This window comes from Anoplolepis gracilipes, chromosome 17 (assembly GCF_047496725.1).
Source record: "Anoplolepis gracilipes chromosome 17, ASM4749672v1, whole genome shotgun sequence".
Taxonomy (NCBI): Eukaryota; Metazoa; Arthropoda; class Insecta; order Hymenoptera; family Formicidae; genus Anoplolepis; species Anoplolepis gracilipes.
The window spans coordinates 6,384,670-6,405,988 of NC_132986.1; the positions used below are offsets into that span (position 1 = coordinate 6,384,670).

The 21,319-nt window shown below is 32.8% G+C and overlaps 1 protein-coding gene and 2 non-coding genes across 10 annotated transcripts in view; 1 reads left to right on the forward strand and 2 right to left on the reverse strand.

Moving 5' to 3' along the window:
* The window catches only part of LOC140675177 (uncharacterized), an 80,029-nt gene that overhangs the window by 48,945 nt on the left and 9,765 nt on the right, over window positions 1-21,319 (forward strand). For all 8 annotated transcript variants that reach the window (XM_072909342.1, XM_072909344.1, XM_072909339.1 and 5 more), the window contains 5 exons: window positions 3,364-3,536; window positions 7,223-7,387; window positions 14,422-15,290; window positions 17,715-18,071; window positions 20,066-20,246. In XM_072909342.1, the coding sequence (XP_072765443.1) occupies window positions 3,364-3,536; window positions 7,223-7,387; window positions 14,422-15,290; window positions 17,715-18,071; window positions 20,066-20,246 (1,745 nt within the window). The remainder of the gene's footprint in view (window positions 1-3,363; window positions 3,537-7,222; window positions 7,388-14,421; window positions 15,291-17,714; window positions 18,072-20,065; window positions 20,247-21,319) is intronic.
* On the reverse strand, window positions 20,589-20,660 carry Trnae-cuc (transfer RNA glutamic acid (anticodon CUC)). The gene has a single exon. It is a non-coding gene; the product is annotated as a tRNA-Glu (tRNA).
* Window positions 20,829-20,900, reverse strand: Trnae-cuc (transfer RNA glutamic acid (anticodon CUC)). Its single transcript has one exon. It is a non-coding gene; the product is annotated as a tRNA-Glu (tRNA).

Sequence of the window (21,319 nt, forward strand, 5' to 3'; positions counted from 1 at the left end):
TACCTATTATATTCTTCTTTTTATTCCTATTCATTGTAGGTATAAATTATTAGAAATATTGAACTTTCTCACATAGACAGTTAGATTAACTACCCTGGAGGTACTGAAAAAAAGATACAAACGTCTAAAAGCATTTCCATTTTTTTAACTAAAAGCTTTGGAATGCTCGTGCTATTTCCCATTATTGCCTGAACGAAGATCGATGGAAGACAGATACAATGCGATGTAACTCGAGATCTGCTCCGACCTTTTGCAGCGTGGAGAGAACGCGAAAGATGTGGGATATAGAAAGAGCGACCTAATGTTTGGAGTATATGCACGATCATCAATCACGTATGAAGATTTCCTCAACACGCTCACGGTTATATACATTAACGCAAGTTCACTTCATATTAACGAAGCAATTACAATAATTATCCAATAGTAATTAACGTTACGCGTTAATGCTATCTAAAATATTTATTTGCATTTTTGACACAACTTAGTAATCAAAGAAAAATGTATAATTATTATTGTAAATATATTTTAATGACAAACATATTATAAAATACTATAAAGGAAAAATATTCATAAAATAAAATAGTAAAATATAAAATAAAAAAATGTATTTAAAAAAATCTTTTATTTATTCTGACTGTCTCTCGAAAAATATTGCAAAACTTTCCAGCTTAATATTAAATTTCACGAACAGTGGATTGCCATTTTTGTCCCGAGAGAATTTTGTTCGTCAACTTTCCGGACGGAATATTCTGCAAGTAGCAAAGTCACATTTCGTTACATACATTGTTTACAGCAAATAAATCGCCCTGCCATTAATTTCGGCGACTCTTGTAGTCCACAGAACAGCAAGTCGCATCTTTATTTCATCGTCAGCTATCAGACTCCGACCGAGTCCGAATGTTTACAGAGATCGACTACTGGTCCAACATCGGACGAAATAATACATTGCCGGTGAAAAAAAACAGTGATAGATGACGCAAATGCTCGGTAACGCTATACAGTTTATCCAGTAAATTTCTTCCTACCGATGAAATGCAAATGGCATCGATAATTAACGTGTTCAGTATGCAAATGGATATTTTCAAAAACAACCAAACTGAATTTGACACAACAACGCAGCTGCACTAATCAATTTACATTTGGTTTTAAGAGATATATGTATAATATTATCTCATATAAGTTGATTTTAAATATATTTATGTGTGTGTGTATGTGTGTAAACGGATTCTAGTTTAACTTTGAAATGTAATGATCAGATAATGTGATTACGTCGTCTCTCTTCATCTAAGGATTAGTCGAGATTTATCAGTAAACATGTCGATCCGTTCAAACCTACCTAATTTCCTTACAGCTTAAATCTTCGCAGAACGGAAATAGTTTATCGCTCGGAAACATTTCGTTCGACGTTTCTGCTTTCTAATTTATACGAAGATCTGTCCGATCGTCCGTAGAGATTGACTACTAGTAGAATCACAGCTCATATAATTAATTATAATAAAAACATATTGCAATCCGCTGCTGTGCATGTCGCACAATAACTGGCATAAATAAATATTTAGATTTGTATAACAAGTTTTAAATATTTCACATAGATTTTTGTTAAAATGAATGCAACGATGATTTAAGTGCCTACATAAATGACAAGTTTTAAATATTGCACATAGATTTTTGTTAAAATGAATGCAACGATGATTTAAGGGCCTACATAAAAATGACAAGTTTTAAATATTTCACATAGATTTTTGTTAAAATGAAGGCGACGATGATTTAAGTGCCTACATAAATGCGCTCAGTCTTAATTATTTAGGGTGTCGATTCTCGCATGCTAGTTCTCAATAATTTCCTTGGCGCTCTTAGCAAAGGCAGAAGGGGAAGAATTTGTCGGTAGAAGCGCTTGCCTAAATTACCGCCGCGTACTCGTGGGACAATATTCTCCGTGTCAAGGCGCTTTAGCCCACCATTAAGCTGTTAATGTCCGTGACACGCGCAGAATTAGCACCCCAATGGCGAATTATACGGGATTTATAACGAGAATAGTATAATAAATGACTTGGCACTTGTACTTAGACTGTTTGCCATTCAACAAAAACTACGCAATATCCGCATGGAAAATATACGATTTGATCGTATTATTAAAACAAAAAAATAACATAATGCTTAAGTAAAATCTAATTTCATAAAATGATTACGGAATAGTATTTTAAAGTCGATGTAAAGCCTTTTATGTACGTCCGCAATACAGAAACTGTGAGAAAACTCAATCATTATTACCACGATTGGAAAATGTTAAAAAGATTGACGATCTTGGCCATCTTGATCGATATTGAAGCAACTACAGATGCGCGCAAATTGAAGAAAACGCGATTAGAAAAAATACGATTAGAAGCTTGCAGAAGAAGATGAGATTTACAAGAGAAGAAGAAATCGAGGAGATTCACTGTTTCCTCAATCTTTCCCAACGCGATTTCCCTTCAATTACATCCCAAGCGTTTACAAGATTTCATAGGACACGTTGACAGTTCGCGTTGAAAAGTTCGCAGCGCATTACAAACGATAATAAATAATTCTGAACAGCAAGAGCGTGTGCGATAAACTGAGCAATTTCCGGAAAATCCTCTTGCCGAGTAGACGATCTTCACGCGCACCTGTGACCAATTTCCGACTGCCTTTAAGCCTGCATAGACCGCTGTATAGGCCGCTCTTTATAGACTAACTAGTCGAAGAATTAATTATAACTTTAAGTCTCCGTAAGTACAGTTTGGCACGAGTATGACCGATTATAATTTCGAGTGACAAATTGTGATTATACATATTCAAACAATTGATAAGTTACAGCATGTCAAATCGCCATCTTGCAAAAGAAAGAGATTTCTGGATGCAAGTCATACGATTTAACAAATTCAGAGAATTCCGTGTATTTGATTTTTTTATGCTCGCGTTGTCCCACAAATTTTTAATAAATCTTTTTTTTTACTGTATAAATAGAAAAATTTTCTCTGTAAAAGAATTATTCCCTAAATGGAAATTTTTTCCTCTCCAAAATAAATATAAATATCTCTAAACACAGTTGTTATTGTACTTGCTATTGTACATGTGAAAGAATTCCAAAAGATATACGTAAAAAAAAATATATATATATTTATTAATATTTAATAATACTATATTATTAATGTAAGTTTAATTGCTCTTGCCCATTGCTATTTATAACTGTCAAAACAAATATGATAAATATCAATTTGGCGAAATATTTTTAACTAAACATCTGATTTACGAGATACTTTTGTCAACCTTTTTGCGCTACGTTATCGTACTAGTTTATATATCTGACGACAATCTCATGTTTCCCATTAATATTTGTTTCAGATGGAGGCGTGGTGGGTGGTTCGAGAGCAGGACCAGTGGTGACTCCGCACACACTGGAATTGACACCACGTGGTAGGGTTTTACTGCAGCTTGCACCGCCAGAGACTGCTCGCGCGTACCTACCACCAGAATATCGACCCGGTCGGATTTATTCGGACACGGATTCAGAAAAAGTACGTTATATTTGCAACACAATACTTAATGACGTGGCACGAATTTTCAATAATGAATTGCGTCCCAATCAATGTCCGTCGGGTGAATTTTAGTGCAGTATTTTGATATTTACTTTAAACCTGCTGTTTTATTATATAAAGCCAACTCACTAATCTTGTTAACGCTAAATTATAGTACAGCACGTTGCAAGTTTATGTAATATAAATTTCAAAATTAATTTTCTCTTCATTTTTTCCGTAAATTGTTTCATTTCGTCATCAGGCTCCGCCTAATATAATGCGTATTGTTATCCGAATTTACGAAATGCTTGCAGCTTTCAAATAATCATGTAATGTAATATCTTCTAACGTTGTGACTTTAATAGTATATTACACTAATAAAAGTAAATATTCAACGAATCGAATAATTACGTATTGTGATTTAAATATAAGAATCGAGAAACCCGGGCAAAGCACATTTATTAGAAACAGCTCGTTTTCTCCAGCAGGTCAATTATACATACATATAAATAGTACTGGTATTTTCCCGAAAAGGTGAAGCCGATGGTATAATTAAAAGAGCGAAAGGCGGAAAATTAAGAACGCGTTCTAAAATCCTTTTAGCGTGAAAAGGATTAAGCCATCATGCTCGTCCTTTGACGGCTCAGCTACTTTTTATTTGCTCGACACTCGCGTTTCAGTGCCGAGTTGAATTTTAACGGACCTATTATTGTACGAGGCCGACTGTTTGAAAGATTCAAAAAACGAAGAGGAATGCAGAAACCGAAGCCAGGTTTTTTTAATATCTTTATCAAATTCCTAGCGTCATTTCTATATCTCCTCCCGTATTTTTTTCAGCGCGTCTCTCGGATTTTCTCGCTCTCTCTCTCTCTCTCTCTCTCTCTCTCTCTCTCTCTCTCTCCACTTCCTCCATTTCTCGCCGCGATCCCTTTCGCCCTCCTACCCCTTTAGTGCCATCCTTTCTTTCTCGTTGATGGCCGGATAGAGCTTTGTTTCAACACAGACCGGTATTTATCTCCTGCAGATTAAAGGGAGAACAAACGGCGCGTACGATAAATAAACTTCGGCGCATCGTTTTATATCATCGATTTCGAAGCCTCTCTTTCCTCCCACCTCTCCCTCCTATCATTCCCATATCTAACGAAAAGATAAGTCCTTGTGGAAAACACGCAACCCTGATACAGCCTGCTGCATCCGTATTGCTGGTTGATCACGCAAACAAAAGCTACCAGAATTTACGTTTACGGCGATGACAGAAAAATTTCACAATCCACAACTATATATTGACGTAGCATTGCAATAAAATCATCGACGTTTATAAAGATTCAGTGATAATAATATAGAAACTATTATATTTTTTAACGATTCAATGTTTTGTAACTATGACATTTTTTGTGAAAAATTTAGACAACTTTATAAATACATTAATATGCATTTGATATCGAAAAAATATTGATATTTAAATATTATTAATTTTCGTATTTCATATTTTATTATTCGAAAAGAATAGATGATATGATAATAGAAAATATAAAAAAATTACAGGGAGAATTCAAATAAAGAATACTTTCTCTTCCATATTCGTAATGTAGAAGGATATTATCTTGAAAATACGATACTGATTAAATGAAAAAAATACGGAAGTTCTTTCAATAAAACTCGTTAGAACTTAATATTCCAATATGTTTTCTCTCTGTCTCGCTATGCAAGCCAACATCAAAATGCAATATTCAATTTCAATCGAATAAAGTACTGGTGCATCTCCATTAACGATGTTTTAAAACATGATATCGAGAAACGAATTCTGTTTCATCGCGAGATTTTAACGAAGAAGGAAGAAAGAGATTTCATTATACGCGAAGAAAAATATAATTAATTTTATTGCGCTACTAAGCTGGAAATAATTAACAATTCGTTAGATATTCAGCAATATCTCTTTAATGTAAAGACAGTAACAAGAAAGATTTCTAAAAGTTTTGTTTGAGAGACAACTAATTTGACCTTGCAATCAAAAAGCGAGTAAAGATATTGTTTTTTTTCTACAAGCTTTTATAATAAAATAAAAAAGAAAGAGTGATACAGTGATTCGTATATAACTTTCTTATATAACTTCCGATTCTAGACGATACTCTAAGGACATTCTGATCTAACAATAAGCAAAAGAAAGCATGATTGCATAACTTAAATTTTATATTTTATCACTACTTATAAAACAATATAAAATAAATATTAATAAAAAGAATTATAAATAATTAAATAAAATTAATTGCATAATCATGTAGAATTAAATATATAAACATTTTTGTGTAACTTATTTTACTTTATTTTATTATAAAATATTTACGTCAAAATTTTTGTAAAAGGATAAATTTTTTAAATATTTTTCAATTAATATAATTGATATTATTTTGGTTTTTGGCAAATCCATCACTGATCACAATATCTTATTCATTTCGATACTCAAGTTGCGTCTCCACTTTTCCGAAGAATACTTACCAGCAATAACTGCAGAATAAAAGTACGTAACAATGATTACCTGGACCAACACAAAGCAAACGCAAAAAAAAAAAAAAAGAATGTTACTTTTTCTGATGTTTGTCGCTCTTACATTTTTTACCGCGTGACACAATGCACAAGCGAGTTGTTAGAATGATCTCTGTGACACCGCAATACGCGGTGAGAATCGTGCAGGTGCCGTAACCTATATATATGCAACGTGGTTACCGTTGTTTCCCGTTCTCGTAAATAAACGAGAAAGCTACGGCCACAACTTGAAGTCAATGTAGCTTAAATTCACGAAGATCTCGTGTTTTTTAAGGTTTAGAATAGTGGTGAATATCTGTAGCAAAAAAATAAAATGTATCGAGTAAAGTATTTGAAACTAAGCATTAATTTTACAACTTGTTAATATTTAGTCTTACTTGATAAAAAATCTCGCACTAAACTTATCTCATTTTTAATTGAGACCATATATTTATTCTATTTAATCTGCAAGCACTAAATGAAAGTATGAAATTTCATTGATACTTATTTTCTCGGAGAATAAATTTCATATAATCGATATTTTGTAATACTATCTATGAAGGTATTAAACAACATTGTTTTCTTAACAAATAAAAATATTGATAACTGATATTCTCGAATCTATATATTTCTTCTTGATGTATCTAGATGCGTATGTGTTTACACATGCATGTGTATTTTCGCTCCTACAAAATAAAATAAAATAAATCTGATTTTATTAAATCCGCTTTAGATAGAAAAGCTTAACTTTCGAGACTCAAGATGTATTATTCTGCGATGCGCAATACAGCTTAGCCGATACAAGAAAGATTACTGTGCTTCTCTTCGAGATGATATTTTATTTATTAGCCTATCTTCACTTAGAAAATTAAATTTAACACCTTTCTCGAAGTCGTTCGTTTTATTTATCCGTATGACAATATAAATTTTTATCCGCGAATGTGTGCTTTAAAATACATCACACATTTTAAATCTAGCAGAAACATATTTCTCATTATTTAAAGCTGCCCGATATATTTTAGATATAAATATTTCAAATTGCTCTAGTTGTTTGAAAAAAATGAAAATTGAAAAAATAATTAATTTTTTATCTTACATATTTTTTGAATAATATTCGTATTTGATATCTATTAATCTAATACCAATTAATCTTATTTTTACAGATGTGGATGTATTCTTTAGGAAGAGCGTTACTTGACACGACCCCTAGAATAGCGGCATTAACGGGGACCGTTTCTGTTTCGCCCTCTTCCGCTTTACAATCGGTATTGGCCGCCATGACGGAGCCTGATCCTCGCAGACGTGCCTCTTTGATGAATTTGCTCGACGTAAGTTTTAAAATTTTATTGTACTTCCTCTGATATAAGTTTTTTTTCTCCACACGATACTGTTGCATTTTTACCAATTTTTACGATGCAATATTGATTTATAAGTGCGTTGAATGCGTTTTGTGTTTGCACTTTTCAAAAAGCTGTACTCGATTCATTTATCATCAATGCGAATATTCGTACGCACGCACACAACGTTTGTGTTACATAACTGAAGAGCATTGTGCGGAGCAATATACAATCTACTATAATAAAAGGTCCAGACTGCAAATTTTGCCGCCAGGGGACGAGGGTTAGATAAACTCGAAATTTCAGAGTTTATTCCCGTTGTGCGGACGCTATATCGACCATTTAAAATAAATCAACAAGAATCGCCTATCGCGAATTTCAACGTTCAATATTCCATTCTGCGTACTGTAATATGATGCGTAAAGTTATTTTCCCCGCTATGTATCTTTCACCCAATATTTTTTCAATTTTCTGATTTTATCGTTCTACTAGTATTTAGTTATTTGCTATGTAATCCGATAAATACATTTATTAATACACAATAACAAAAATAATAAAATGTATTTTTAATGCCAATTATATTTAATATAAATATATTTAATCTTTATTTAAAAAAAAAACCTTATTTATTTTTTGCATTGTTATTTCATAATTTATTTCAATTTAATATAATTGCACTTTTTATTAAAATATATTTCATTTCAAGACCAAAAATTATTTCACATTTATACAATATAACTACGAAGAATATTAATAAATAATAATGAGTAATATCAAAAGTATTAACAGTTGCAAAATAATACATTCCGGAAATAAATATATAAAAATCTAATTTATTTAATAAATATTTTAATAATTTCTATGTAGATATAGAACTCTCTCTCTCTCTCTCTCTCTCTTTCTCTCTCTCTAAAAATTAAATAATACCAGAATAATACGAAGTCTCAATAATCGATAAAACTATCGAAATATAACCAGCTTTTAATTTGTTTAATTAATATTCTAATCATTTTTACGCATAGGATTTTTTGTATCATTATTATAGAATTCTCGAGCGCTTAAAATCTAGCAAGATGCTAAAAAATCGCTAAAGGACAAAATAAGACGCAACTTGGTGAACTTGGTGTATCAGTTTGTTCCAATTTTTTCCCGGGCCATTCTTTTAATGAAGCTGGCACTATTTATCTTTAATCTATTAAGAATTTTAGAACTATTAAAAATAAAGTCAAAACTCTCAACAATTAATGAGTTTCTACGAAATGAGACACTAGTTTCACACACCTAAATGATGAAATTGCATGAAATATACTAATCCGATAATCGCGACAAAAAATTCTGTCATAATAAATTACTGCGTACGTAAAAAATTATCTGATTCTTCCCACGAAGTTTGATGCCATCCTAGGTCTGTACATTTTCTTCTAATCCTTCGTTGATGCAGTTTCAAATCAGCAAACACTCGCGCGATATTTTGTACGATACTCCCGATTTCGATACATATTATTGATACATGAAATCTATGAACCGATATGTACAAAATATCGTAGCTAGTGTTTGAATGAAATTATTTTGAGAAGAAGAGAATTCATAAAATTAATTATTCAATTGTATGCATACATACATACATACATATACGCATATAAATACACACGCATATGCATATATAACTTCATTTTTAAATAAACTTAAAGAGATTTTTAATATTTCTAAACATAATACATCTGTCATGTTTTCTGAAAATTATAAATCTAAATTATTGCATACATACAATCATGATTAAAATTATTAAAGTTTTATATAAAATAGCAGTGGTTCTTACTATTTCCTAGTTTATGTAATCACAAAGATACGCAGACATGTGCAGCATCGAAAATAGTTGCATTTACCGTAATGTTTCGCAGTTATAAGCTAAGAGTCATTACTCTGACATATTGCGTGAGGTAATTTGAAATTTCAGAGCTACATACTATTAACGACTAATTGCTTTATTATTCTCGCTCGATCTCTATAGATGCGCGCTATGCAGTTCCCGAGTATATTGCGTTCGATTCTAGTCCGATGCAGCTGCTCGAGCACGTTCGTGACGTTGAATTACTCACCATTCGTAACCGTGATGTGAAAATTAATTTTCTTGCATGCTACTATACTTGAGATTAGGTATTGTTAGCCGCGGATTGTCAAGATCGAAGCCACAGTGTACATATAAGTATGATAAAATACCTTAATATGATTCATTATGTCTACGCGCTCATAAAGATGATTTCTTTAATATACATTACAATCAGTACTTTTCAGATATTTAATTTCAGATATCTAATTTAATAAGAAAAGGCAGAATTTTAGTGTGTATGAAACTACTTCACTTCGTGGAAACTCATTAATTATTGAGAGGCTTTATTTTTAATAGTTGTAGAGTTTTTGATAGATTAAACAATTTTGGCTATTAAACAAAAAAAAAAAAAAAAAAATAGCTCGGGACAAACTGACGATGAGACACCAAGTTCACGCTGCATCTCACTTTGTCCGTCAATGATTATTTTAACATTTATTACAAGATTTTAAGCTCTCCAGAATTCTACATTGTTCTACAAAAAGTTTTATGCGTAAAAATTATTAGAATCAAAGTTTAGGGACAGGCCATATTCGAGATAGATTGTTCCACATGCGTTTGTCACAACTGGGAAAACGTTTCGCGATCTTCGAAATTGTTCGATCCTGAAACTTCGTCGTTTCGCCGCCATGTTCTATACGCCGTTACTTTTATGGCGGCTATTTATTTGATTGACGAACGTACCGATAGATACTCGCGAGAATCAAGAGATGTGTCTAACAATCGCGAATTTTCGGATTGCGAGAGAGGGGAAATAAACGTCACGCGCAAACGAGTGTCGGGAGTGTGAACTGAAAAACGGACATTTGTTTCATTATACCTATTAATTCGCGAAAAAAGACATGCCAAATTTTTTAACGCGCTGTTTGTACGCGGTGATTTTGTTCGGACGAGATTCGGACCATTCGTACGGAGATACGTAAGTGGGAAGATATCGGTTCATAGATTTCATGTATCAATAATATGTATCGAAATCGGGAGTGTGTCGTACAAAATATCGCGCGAATGTACGCGTGCGCGCGCGGAGATTATGTTTAACTTCAATAATATCCATAGGAGATTAATCGATAAACCACGTAGACTTAATCATAGCCACGACACCATACGACCCCTGAGTATCCACCATCGGTCTGTATGGAAGCTTGCTTTAATTGAATTACCCATCACGGAGAGGGCGAGCACGCTGCGCGACATTTGTGCGACGAGACGGCACTCGAGGCAGGTGTCGATGATTTGCATGACAAGAGATACAGAAACGTACAATGCGAATGCACGTGCTTTTAAGTAAAATTTGAAGACCGAATATAAATTAAAGAGACCGTATTTAATATTTAACTAAAATACACATCATGAAATTTAATTAACTATACGAAGCGTTCCGCAATAAAATCTCTGCAGCTGAATTGTATTTTTTCGAGAATATTAAAATAAAAAGTCAAAATGAATTCAATATATAAAAGTGGTCCACTTATTGCTAGAAGTTTAATACTAAAATGAGCTGAGAAACTCTGCCTTAGTGAAACATTAATCTATTTAAATCTCATTTATCAAGATATTTAATATTGACAATTAAAAAGTTATGTAAATTGCATTTAATGAAATCGCATTTCTTCCTTTCGTTTCTAAGAAGAAGTAACTTTTAATTCATTAAAGAGAGAGAATATATGTTGCTGTCAGGAAATGTGACATGGAATACCTATACATGAGACATTCTATATATTATTATATTTTTCTTTAAATATTATATATATATATATATATATATGCACACAGATTATATAATCTGAATACAAATACGAATTGAAAATCAATTGAGTCAATATTTGAACCGTTTCCGATAACCACTAACCACAAATAATTGCTCGATGAGTTGCGGTATAGCACGTTTGAAGGATCCTACATAAAAACTAATAAAAGTAACACAAATGATTAAAATATTTTACATTGTTGCAAAAATGCGACATTTGATTTTGTAAGATTGAAGCTCAATCGTATATTTCCATACGTGACATTTGTACAATAAAAAATATATTTGTTCTTGCGATATTAACTTATTGTTAATTTCAATAGTATATTTTTAAAATGTGTATATTTTATATATAATTGCTTATTATAATTTAAATAAATAAAAAGTCGAATAAAATATTTAAATGCGATCAATATTAAATTGCATTTAATTAATTTCTGATTGTCCGCATAATCTATTTGAGTAATAAATAACAGAGATTAATATTAATTAAAACTCTCGCTTCTCTCTCTCTCTCTCTCTCTCTCTCTCTCTCTCTCTCTTTCTCTCTACCTTATTTGCGTACTAAAATTAAATCGTTATGTACATATTTTCCATGTGAGATATCAACGTGACAATTTACGATATCACAATTTCGTTACGCACATCGAAGAGTTTAATATGTAACATACACAAGCGATTTCTATCTGTTGATCGGATATCGTAGCATTTGCAGGGATGCAAGTGGCAAGATGAAATTTAATCGTGGACGATTCGCAACGCCTCCACGTGCGATTAAATGATTTTGATCGAAATAGCAAACAGGTTGAATATATAGGAAATACGCGTAATACAGACTTCTCTCGCGTGTAAATATTAGGACAAACAGATTGCGTAATAGAGAATGCGGTCGCACGTTGCAACACCCTTTGCATCATGAGGATACAGCATGTCGCACGTTTCCACACGAATGCGAAGCACGCGAGCGATGCGACGCTTCCGAAATTTTTCCAGCTAATCTTAGCCATAGAATAGCGTGAAAATTTATAATGAAACAGAAAACGAATTTTCTCTTTCTCATTTCGAATGACTTATTATACATTTATGATTTATGAACGGGATGATGTGTAAAACATACGCAGAAAAAATCGTGATAATGTTTGACTTTCGACTTGAATATCAAAAAATCTCTATATATATATAAACGTACTCAAATTTTGTAATAGCTTGAATAAATAATAACACATTGATTACAAGAGGCAGAATAAAGATTAAAACGCCTTACAATGTAAGCGCGACGGAGCGATAAATCTGCGCGAGCTAGGTCGTGTGAGTCCGAAAGGGGAGAGGAGAAAATCTCGCTCTCAAAAGATTACTTTATGCAGTTGCAGGACGTCATTAGGCGCGACGGTGGCACGACATTACGAGGAATAAATTCGCGGACCGGTTTGCGCACAATTCCGGGGATTTTCAGGGGATTTAGCGCGGCTCGACTGGGCACGACGGGCGGCAGTTCCGGACGTGAAATTGCATACGAACGGTATGCACATCTATATAACTATGATAATTTCGCCGAGCCCGATGATTAACGATGGCGGACAATCTCAAAAACGCGGTGGCGGTTATAAGTCGTTCGTCTCGGGCAGCGATAATTTTGCATCCGTAACCCCGATAACTCCCGAAATTGATGAAATCTCGCAAGGGCGAGAGAAAGGGCGGAGGGCACGCGGCATGCGGCGTAATACGGAACCGCAATTTCTATCGAGGATTCCTCGGCGGCCAATAAATTATCCCCCCCTCCCTCGCCTGCTCGGAGTACCTACTTTGCCTTGGCCGCATCTATATCTGCAAGGATAAAGCCCCGATGGTTTAACCCACCGCTGAATTAAGACGAGAGACGCACATTGACTTCGCAGTCAATGGATGCAGGCATAAACTGATTGCTACCGAAGCATCATGTGCCGTTATTTGTTAAGAATAATAATTTACACGACTATATTATTCTTGCCTTAGATCTCGCTTACTTTTGAATCGCAGTGTAATGGAACGAATCAATGTCGCGTCGTATCTGTTCATTACATTGACGCGCCGAGAAATTTCCGTTACAGAAGAGTAAAACGCTGCATTTCGATCTTATTGTACTTGTCAGAGCTTCAAAGTATTTCTGTATTAAATTCTCTAACTGATTAACGTTGTTTCAATACTCGCTTGAATTCTATGTTTTACTTGAAATTCGTCATACATTATTCAATACTACGATGACTGAAATTGATTTCTTATTAATTAAACAATTTGCAAAATTAATTTTTTTATTAGTTTAAAAGAGAGTACTAATTTTTTTCTATTATATTATGAAAGCGACGTAAAAGGAAAAAACTTGTGGAATTGTTCAATATTTTAAAGAAATTGCAGCAAATTACGAAACTATATGTGTCGATTACTAAAGTTAATTACGATTAATTGCGACTACTTAAGTAATGAGCGATATCACGATAAATAAGAAAGTGACATTTTAATTGAGTCTTCAAATATATTCTTCATATTTTTGTCAACAGTTGGGATAAAATTTCCGCGAAAGAAAATTTTTGATTATTCTTTCTTATATATAAAATCCTTAAGTTCATATAAAAGTTGAATTTATAATCGCTGGAAATAGAATAAAGCGTTAATAAATAGTGGCACTTCCTCCTTGTGGATTTCAACTCGCCGGATCTATAGAATTCCGACTAAAGCCATTGTTCCTTTAAACTAATAATTCGTCTACTGCACGATGCGAAAGTTTCAAAACTAGATAATCGGCTCGCTGGGTAGTACGATAAACGCATTGACGCAGTCATATTATATCCACGATGATTATTACAAATTTGAATAGACATTTTACTGACATATATATCATCTATGTCAAACAAATATATAAACATACATCTCAAATATATTTTATATATCTATATCTGAAATATAATTTTATTTTTAAATCACAAAATATTATTGATTTTTCTTGTTTAATTATTGATGTAAAAATATTATATTTTTGTTCCCTCTAATGACATAATGTTATAAATATCAGTTAGTTCACGATGTTAATCTTTGTATGTACATATATCCTTTGTGTTCGTATCAAATATTGATAAAAGCTACCCACACTATCAATACATAATTCAACAACGTATCATGTTCTCTGTTTTATAGGTAATATCTGAATATTGTCGGACACGTCTACAAGCAAGACCTTTTACGCACATAGTGATGGAGATGTATCGAGAAGTTGTGAGATCGCCGCAATACACTGCGCGAAAGCGAGCAGCCTACTATCAACTGAACGTTCTATGTCCTCCCCGAAACATCATCGATCCATCGACTCATGAGAAACTCTATAGCCATCATCCGCAACGGCAACAGGACTATGTCCAACTGCCATCTTTTCAACATCAGCTTCATGTCGGACAACAACTATCGGATCAGCTGACTGTTCATCAACGGCAGCAGCAACAACAACAGCAAGATCACGCAAAATTTCCGGTCAATCAATTTCACTCGCTTCAACAGCAGCAAAATTATGCCCAGTACTCGCAGGATCATCGTCACAATCATCACCATCACTATTATACGAAGGGAACGCATTTCAGGACGCAATCGCGCAATTCCCTGTCGCATCCTAATCTATCAAGCTTATGCGGCTCCCAGCAGCAGCATGGAGAAGTTACCACTATGAATGCTTGCAGAACGCAGTTTCAATCACAAGTAGACATCCAAAGCGGTAGTCGATCGATAGGACCGGCAACGACGACTCATCATCAACGTCGGATTCATCATCACTCGAGAACGTATTCCCAGCCGGTTTACACGCTGCCTCAGCACACTAGAAGCAACGGCAATCTACCGACGACAACCAACGTGACAGTCGACAGTAATCCTGACAAAAATATTTACAACGATCCGATATATGCTCTGCCGGTTAAGCCTTTCCTGAGCTCCCAGGATGTGCGGGTCAACGGACTAATGGCAAAAGCGATCCGTCGGGGCGACGACATTCAGGATGGATCATCATCGATAAACAGGTACGCGATACATCACCCTTTATCTATTTCTAAACAACCATATCGATCATATATATACTATCAATTGATATATATAAAATTTGATTTATTATATAATTTATATAATCTGTAGCTCTTTTTTTATATCCATTATAACTTTTGTGCACAATGTTAAATATAGTTTTAAAATAAAAACATTTAATTTCTTTTTGTCTTGTCGTAATAATTGAATCGGTCTGCAATAAATCCTGCAATAGCTTTTTATACTAAAAATATTTTGAAAAATATTTGAACGAAGATGCGTTACTTAATATCCTTTTCCTTTCCTTTTTCTTCTCTCTCTCATCTCTATTTTCTTTTTAGTAAAAAAGGCATGTTATATCGATAGTCGTAAATCTCGAAGTGATTATTGCCTCTTTTCCGCGATGCTGATTGGTTGTTGGTTGTCAAGTTTGTGTACTGCTTCATTCGTGTTGTCTGCAGCTGTCAAATGTCAAACTATCAATTTTGACAGCTCGCAAAGCTTGCATTGCTGCAAGAGAGCAGCATTTTAAACAATATATCTGCATTAAATAGATGATAACATAAATAAAATGTAAATAAATAAATAAACAAACGAAAACTTATTTTGTTTATTTTCTTCTTTCTCTTTTTTAACAAAAAAGATAAACTTATTTCTATATTCTTTTGTTGAAAATCAAATATGTTTATTTTTTATATGTTAATTTTTCTTCTCTTCGAAAGATGATATAAATTTCTTGTCAAAAAACTTGGTCTTTGTCTTTAAACTTCTTATAATTGTTAGCAACATCAAGTTTCGATCTTTGTCTTCCCTTCTTCTCTGATTTTCTTTACATGTGAACTAGAAATTGGACTAGGAAATTTATCATACTTGGCATGTCCCCCCAAAACCATCAAAAGTAAGTACGACCACTGATAGATTTCTGAAATATATATGAAAAGAATTATGAGTATACAAATGCAATCATGTATAAAAATAGACATGATAACTATGTTAAATACAAATAAAAAACAATTTACTTGAATCGATGCATTAACCTTCGTTTTTTTGGCAAGTATAGAAGGTACTTTTAAATTGCTATTAGAGTTGCACCTTTTAATACCTTGACTCTTCATCGAAAAAAAACTTTGTGATCGTATGTGTCGTGAAGCAATTTTAACATTAACCTGTAACAAGTATTAATTCCAAAAATCATAATAATTATAGTATAATTATAGTATAATTGATGAAATGCATTAATATAATTAAACAAGTTACTTACTGATTCTCTAATAATAAATATGTAACTATCAATCTTTTCGAGATTTAGAGTAACATCGAGCATCACTAGACTCTCATTCGTAATCTCATTAGATTTAATTTCGAAATTAGAATCCTTATGTACTTTTAAAGTGTCTTGCTTCTCTGCAGATATTTTATTAAAGGCACAGTCAGCTTCTTGATTTACAGGCATTTGCCTGCATATCAAGAAGCTGACTTTGAAGAGTTATCTTTTCACTTTCACAGATAATCAATTGTTCTCCAATGGCGAAACAATTGATTATCTGTGAAAGTGAAAAGATAACTCTTCTTTGTTTTTTAATTGTATTTAACATAATTATGTCTATTTTTATACATGATTGCATTTGTATACTCATAATTCTTTTCATATATATATATTTCAGAAATCTATCAGTGGTCGTACTTACTTTTGATGGTTTTGGGGGACATGCCAAGTATGATAAATTTCCTAGTCCAATTTCTAGTTCACATGTAAACAAAATCAGAGAAGAAGAGAAGACAAAGAGATCGAAACTTGATGTTGCTAACAATTATAAGAAGTTTAAAGACAAAGGCCAAGTTTTTTGACAAGAAATTTATATCATCTTTTGAAGAGAAGAAAAATTAACATATAAAAAATAAACATATTTGATTTTCATCAAAAGAAATAAGTTTATCTTTTTTGTTAAAAAAGAGAAAGAAGAAAATAAACAAAATAAGTTTTCGTTTGTTTACTTATTTATTTACATTTTATTTATGTTATCATCTATTTGATGCAGATATATTGTTTAAAATGCTGCCCTCTTGCAGCAATGCAAGCTTTACATAGCTTTACAAGCTTTGCGAGCTGTCAAAATTGATAGTTTGACGTTTGACAGCTGCAGACAACAACGAATGAAGCGGTACACAAACTTGATAACCAACAACCAATCAGCATCGCGGAAAAGAGGCAACAATCACTTCGAGATTTACGACTGTCGATATAACATGCCTTTTTACTAAAGAAGAGAAGAGAGAAGAAGAAAGAGAAGAGAGAAGAAAAAGGAAAGGAAACCTTAATATAATTTTGCTGAAAGTGAAAAGATCAAATAAATTACTAATATTTAATTGATTTTATTTTACGCAATATCCTTTTTTTATTCTGAAATATTAAAAATGAACAGGCATCCATCAAACGTCGGTCGCTCTCAGCCCGATATAATCTCGCAACCGAACGAACGTCTTCGCGAGGATATTTACGAATGCACATCTATGAAAAAAATAAACCTGCAAAGGCAACATTCGAACCCGCAACTGCCTAACAGAATACAAGTTAACGATGATTTTAAGCGATTGTCGCAACCAAACGTTGCGACGACGGAAGAACAAATGCTTCGGCAACAAAATCCAGTGTCTTCCACGAGGCTCAGGAGAATCCAAGGACCTCCGAAACCACCTCGAATAATTACCACCCTGAGAAGAGCTGCTCTCTCCGACTCGGAGTGTAACAGCCAGACGGAACCGCCGGCAAAACCTCCTAGGTAATTTTTTCGATTTGTTTGTATTTACGTAATAAATTATCTACGCGTAAATCCACTGTAGTCTAGTCTATTAAATCACTAAATCACGATAAAAGAAAGAAGAAAATAAATTATTCTTCAAAGACTTAAATAACGAATTGCGCCGTTGTTCATTATAAAAAGAAAATGTGCATTTCTGAAGCAATTTGTATTATGTATTTCTCGAGTCGCTACAAGTCGTTTATTTTCTATCTAAATAAGAATTTAATCAATAATCAATTTCGTTCAAAGCGAGGAGAAAAGAAAAAAGCGTTTTTAGCACTACTTTCATTCTCTTAATTAAATTTCCTTTTATATATTTAGTAACAGTATTTCTCCAAATAAAAAAGTAGAGAGAAAAAAGTTAGTCTCTCACAAGATTTCAAAGCTTCCTTTAAGTAACGCTCGTGTATGGCAGATCGTGCGAGAACGAGCGGATTCGCAACGTTGTATAACGTCAAGTTACGAGATGAAGAATCTGGAAATTTATACTTATCCCTCCCAAAATTCATACTTTCCCTGCCGGAATTTCATCAATCTTGCGACGAGAGTAGACATTAAATTAGAGCACAAGGGGAACGTTAAACAGTTGCGACATGTTCGTTTACGACCCGCATTATTAAGTTTTGCCTCCCAGTCATATGTTCGTGTTAATAAACGCTTTCGAGTGAACCCGGTTCGTTCTCGCAGAGAAACATCGATCTCTTCTCTAACGCAACCATCGATGATTTCGAAGCATACAGAATATGTTTGGCGCGTGAAGTCAACTGGATGATGCAGCCAGTTGCAAGCTAATGCATGTTAGTCGACCATTCCGCCTCCACGATAGTCGTGGAAAGGTCGAAACGTGGCGCGCGACGGCGAACCTTTGACCTTCGCGAAAATTACCAAGCAGTAGATTTTACGATGACATTTAGTCGAGTAGAAATAGAAGAAAAAAATGCAGAGTTAGTCGGTAAAAATTAATATCAATTATTATACCTAAAAATTAAATCGTAATCAATGGTTAAAGTAAAATTGCCTTTATGATTCAAACGCATAAAACTAGCGTAGAATAATCATTGCAATAATTTTCAATGTTGGAATTCATAATCCCAGAAATATCAGTAAAATATAAACGTTACTAACCACTATCAGCATTCAAAATATTGTTCAAAGCGAAATTTAAACAAAAGCTCTTTTTACAGGTATTATTCAACTTTTAAAAATCGATTTAATAATATGTAATTAACGTATTTTTTACCCAATATTTAACTGTTTTTAAAGTATATTTAATTTTTTAAATTTCCATTAATAATATTAATCAATAATTCATATTGCCTCATAAAATTTCAATCCAACCTGCTCATTTATTTTTTAATGATGCAGATGAGTGAAAATGTATTATTTTACACTCTTTTTATGTCATCCATGGATCTTTATTACTTTCTTCCTTAGACATTACATCCTCAAATCATGAAAATTGAGCCTCGGAAGAATCCATGACATCTCGTCATTCTTCTCATGCCAAATTAATATGAACGGTAAAAGATGAAAAAAGAGAAGAATAGGTAAAGAAAAAGAGACAAACAAAAAGGTACTTAGCGATGACTGCTCTAAAAAAAAAAGCAGGAGTCTACCCTAGTTAAACTTTAATTAAACTTGGCGCGAGAGTTAACATCACTGCATATAGCAGATTGCGTTCCATGTCTCTGTGAAATTTTGCTATAAGTACTTCCGCTGTATAATTAAGTGTATCCCAGACATCTCATGTTGAATGAAAAATTCTACTTGACTCGGTCCATATATGTATTAATCGCGTAATTATATAAAAAAGAAAAGAAAAAAAAGAACCGAGAGTTTAGTCTTTTCAACGCCTTATCAACAACCGCGATCAACATTTGCTTTACATTTTATTGTTTCTTCTAATTTATGTTATTATAATAAAAAAGTTAACTTGTTAATAATGTGAAAAAATTGCGAAATTATTGTTTTAGAATTATGATGAAAAACGGGCCAAGAGCTCGGCGTGGAAAAGCAGTACAAAGGGCACCATCACGCCTATATAGAACGGTTGGTGGACCCATGAGATGTTTTAATAAAGCGCAATGTGTGGGTCCAGAATTTGTCGTACGTGCCAATCAACCTCCGAAGACATTGTGCGTAGGTCAAGTCAAGGTAAGAAAATAAAACTAAATATTCAAGAACGTAACGATTTAAAACTAACTGCCACTTGCTCCAATACACATACACACACACACACACTTTTATGTTGATTTTTTTTTAATCTCACATTTTTTAATTTTTAATTTGTCATAAAATTATCAAAATTACATAAATAATTAGATAAAATATTTTTAGTAAAAATGTTCAAACTTTCTGCGTTCTATTCAATATTCGTATAATCATACTATTATTTTCACTTACAAATATTCATAAAGATAACACAATTTCAATAATTAATCGAGTAACTTTTTGATAAATATATAACATTTTGTAAAAGTTGGAAACAAAAATAATTTCCGGTACCGGGAATCGAACCCGAGCCTCCTGGGTGAGAGCCAGGTATCCTAGCCACTAGACCATACCGGATGTTACATGTCTTTATGACACATATCATCCCCTTTATCCAAATTTATTCATTTATTTAATTAAAAATTAAACAAATGTGTATAAATATACATTAATATTAATGTCTAAGAAGGAAAAAATTTAAAAACATGTTCAAATTTAACAAAAAATATAAATTTACAAAAAATATTCCGGTACCGGGAATCGAACCCGAGCCTCCTGGGTGAGAGCCAGGTATCCTAGCCACTAGACCATACCGGATGACAATGACAGTTGTGATACAAACAATGATGACATAAAAGTTAAGAATAGAATATTTCTCCTTAAAAAATATTAAATATATTATAATTCTCTAAAATTATCTTTAACATCTTTCATATCTTTAATAATTAATATACATTATTAATTGATATTTCAGACAGTAAATTATTGAAGATAATTAGATATTTAATATTTCAGACAGTTAATTATTATAGATAAATAATAGCACATGTAAAATGTACTATTATTTAGTTTTAACAAGTAACACATATTATTATTTAATATTTAAATTGTTCAGAAACAAAGATCATATATAAAAAATTAAGTTTCGATAAAAATACACATAAAAAATTTAGAATTACATATGACAAATCAATATTTTATTTTATATATATTTTATATATTTCATATATTAAATT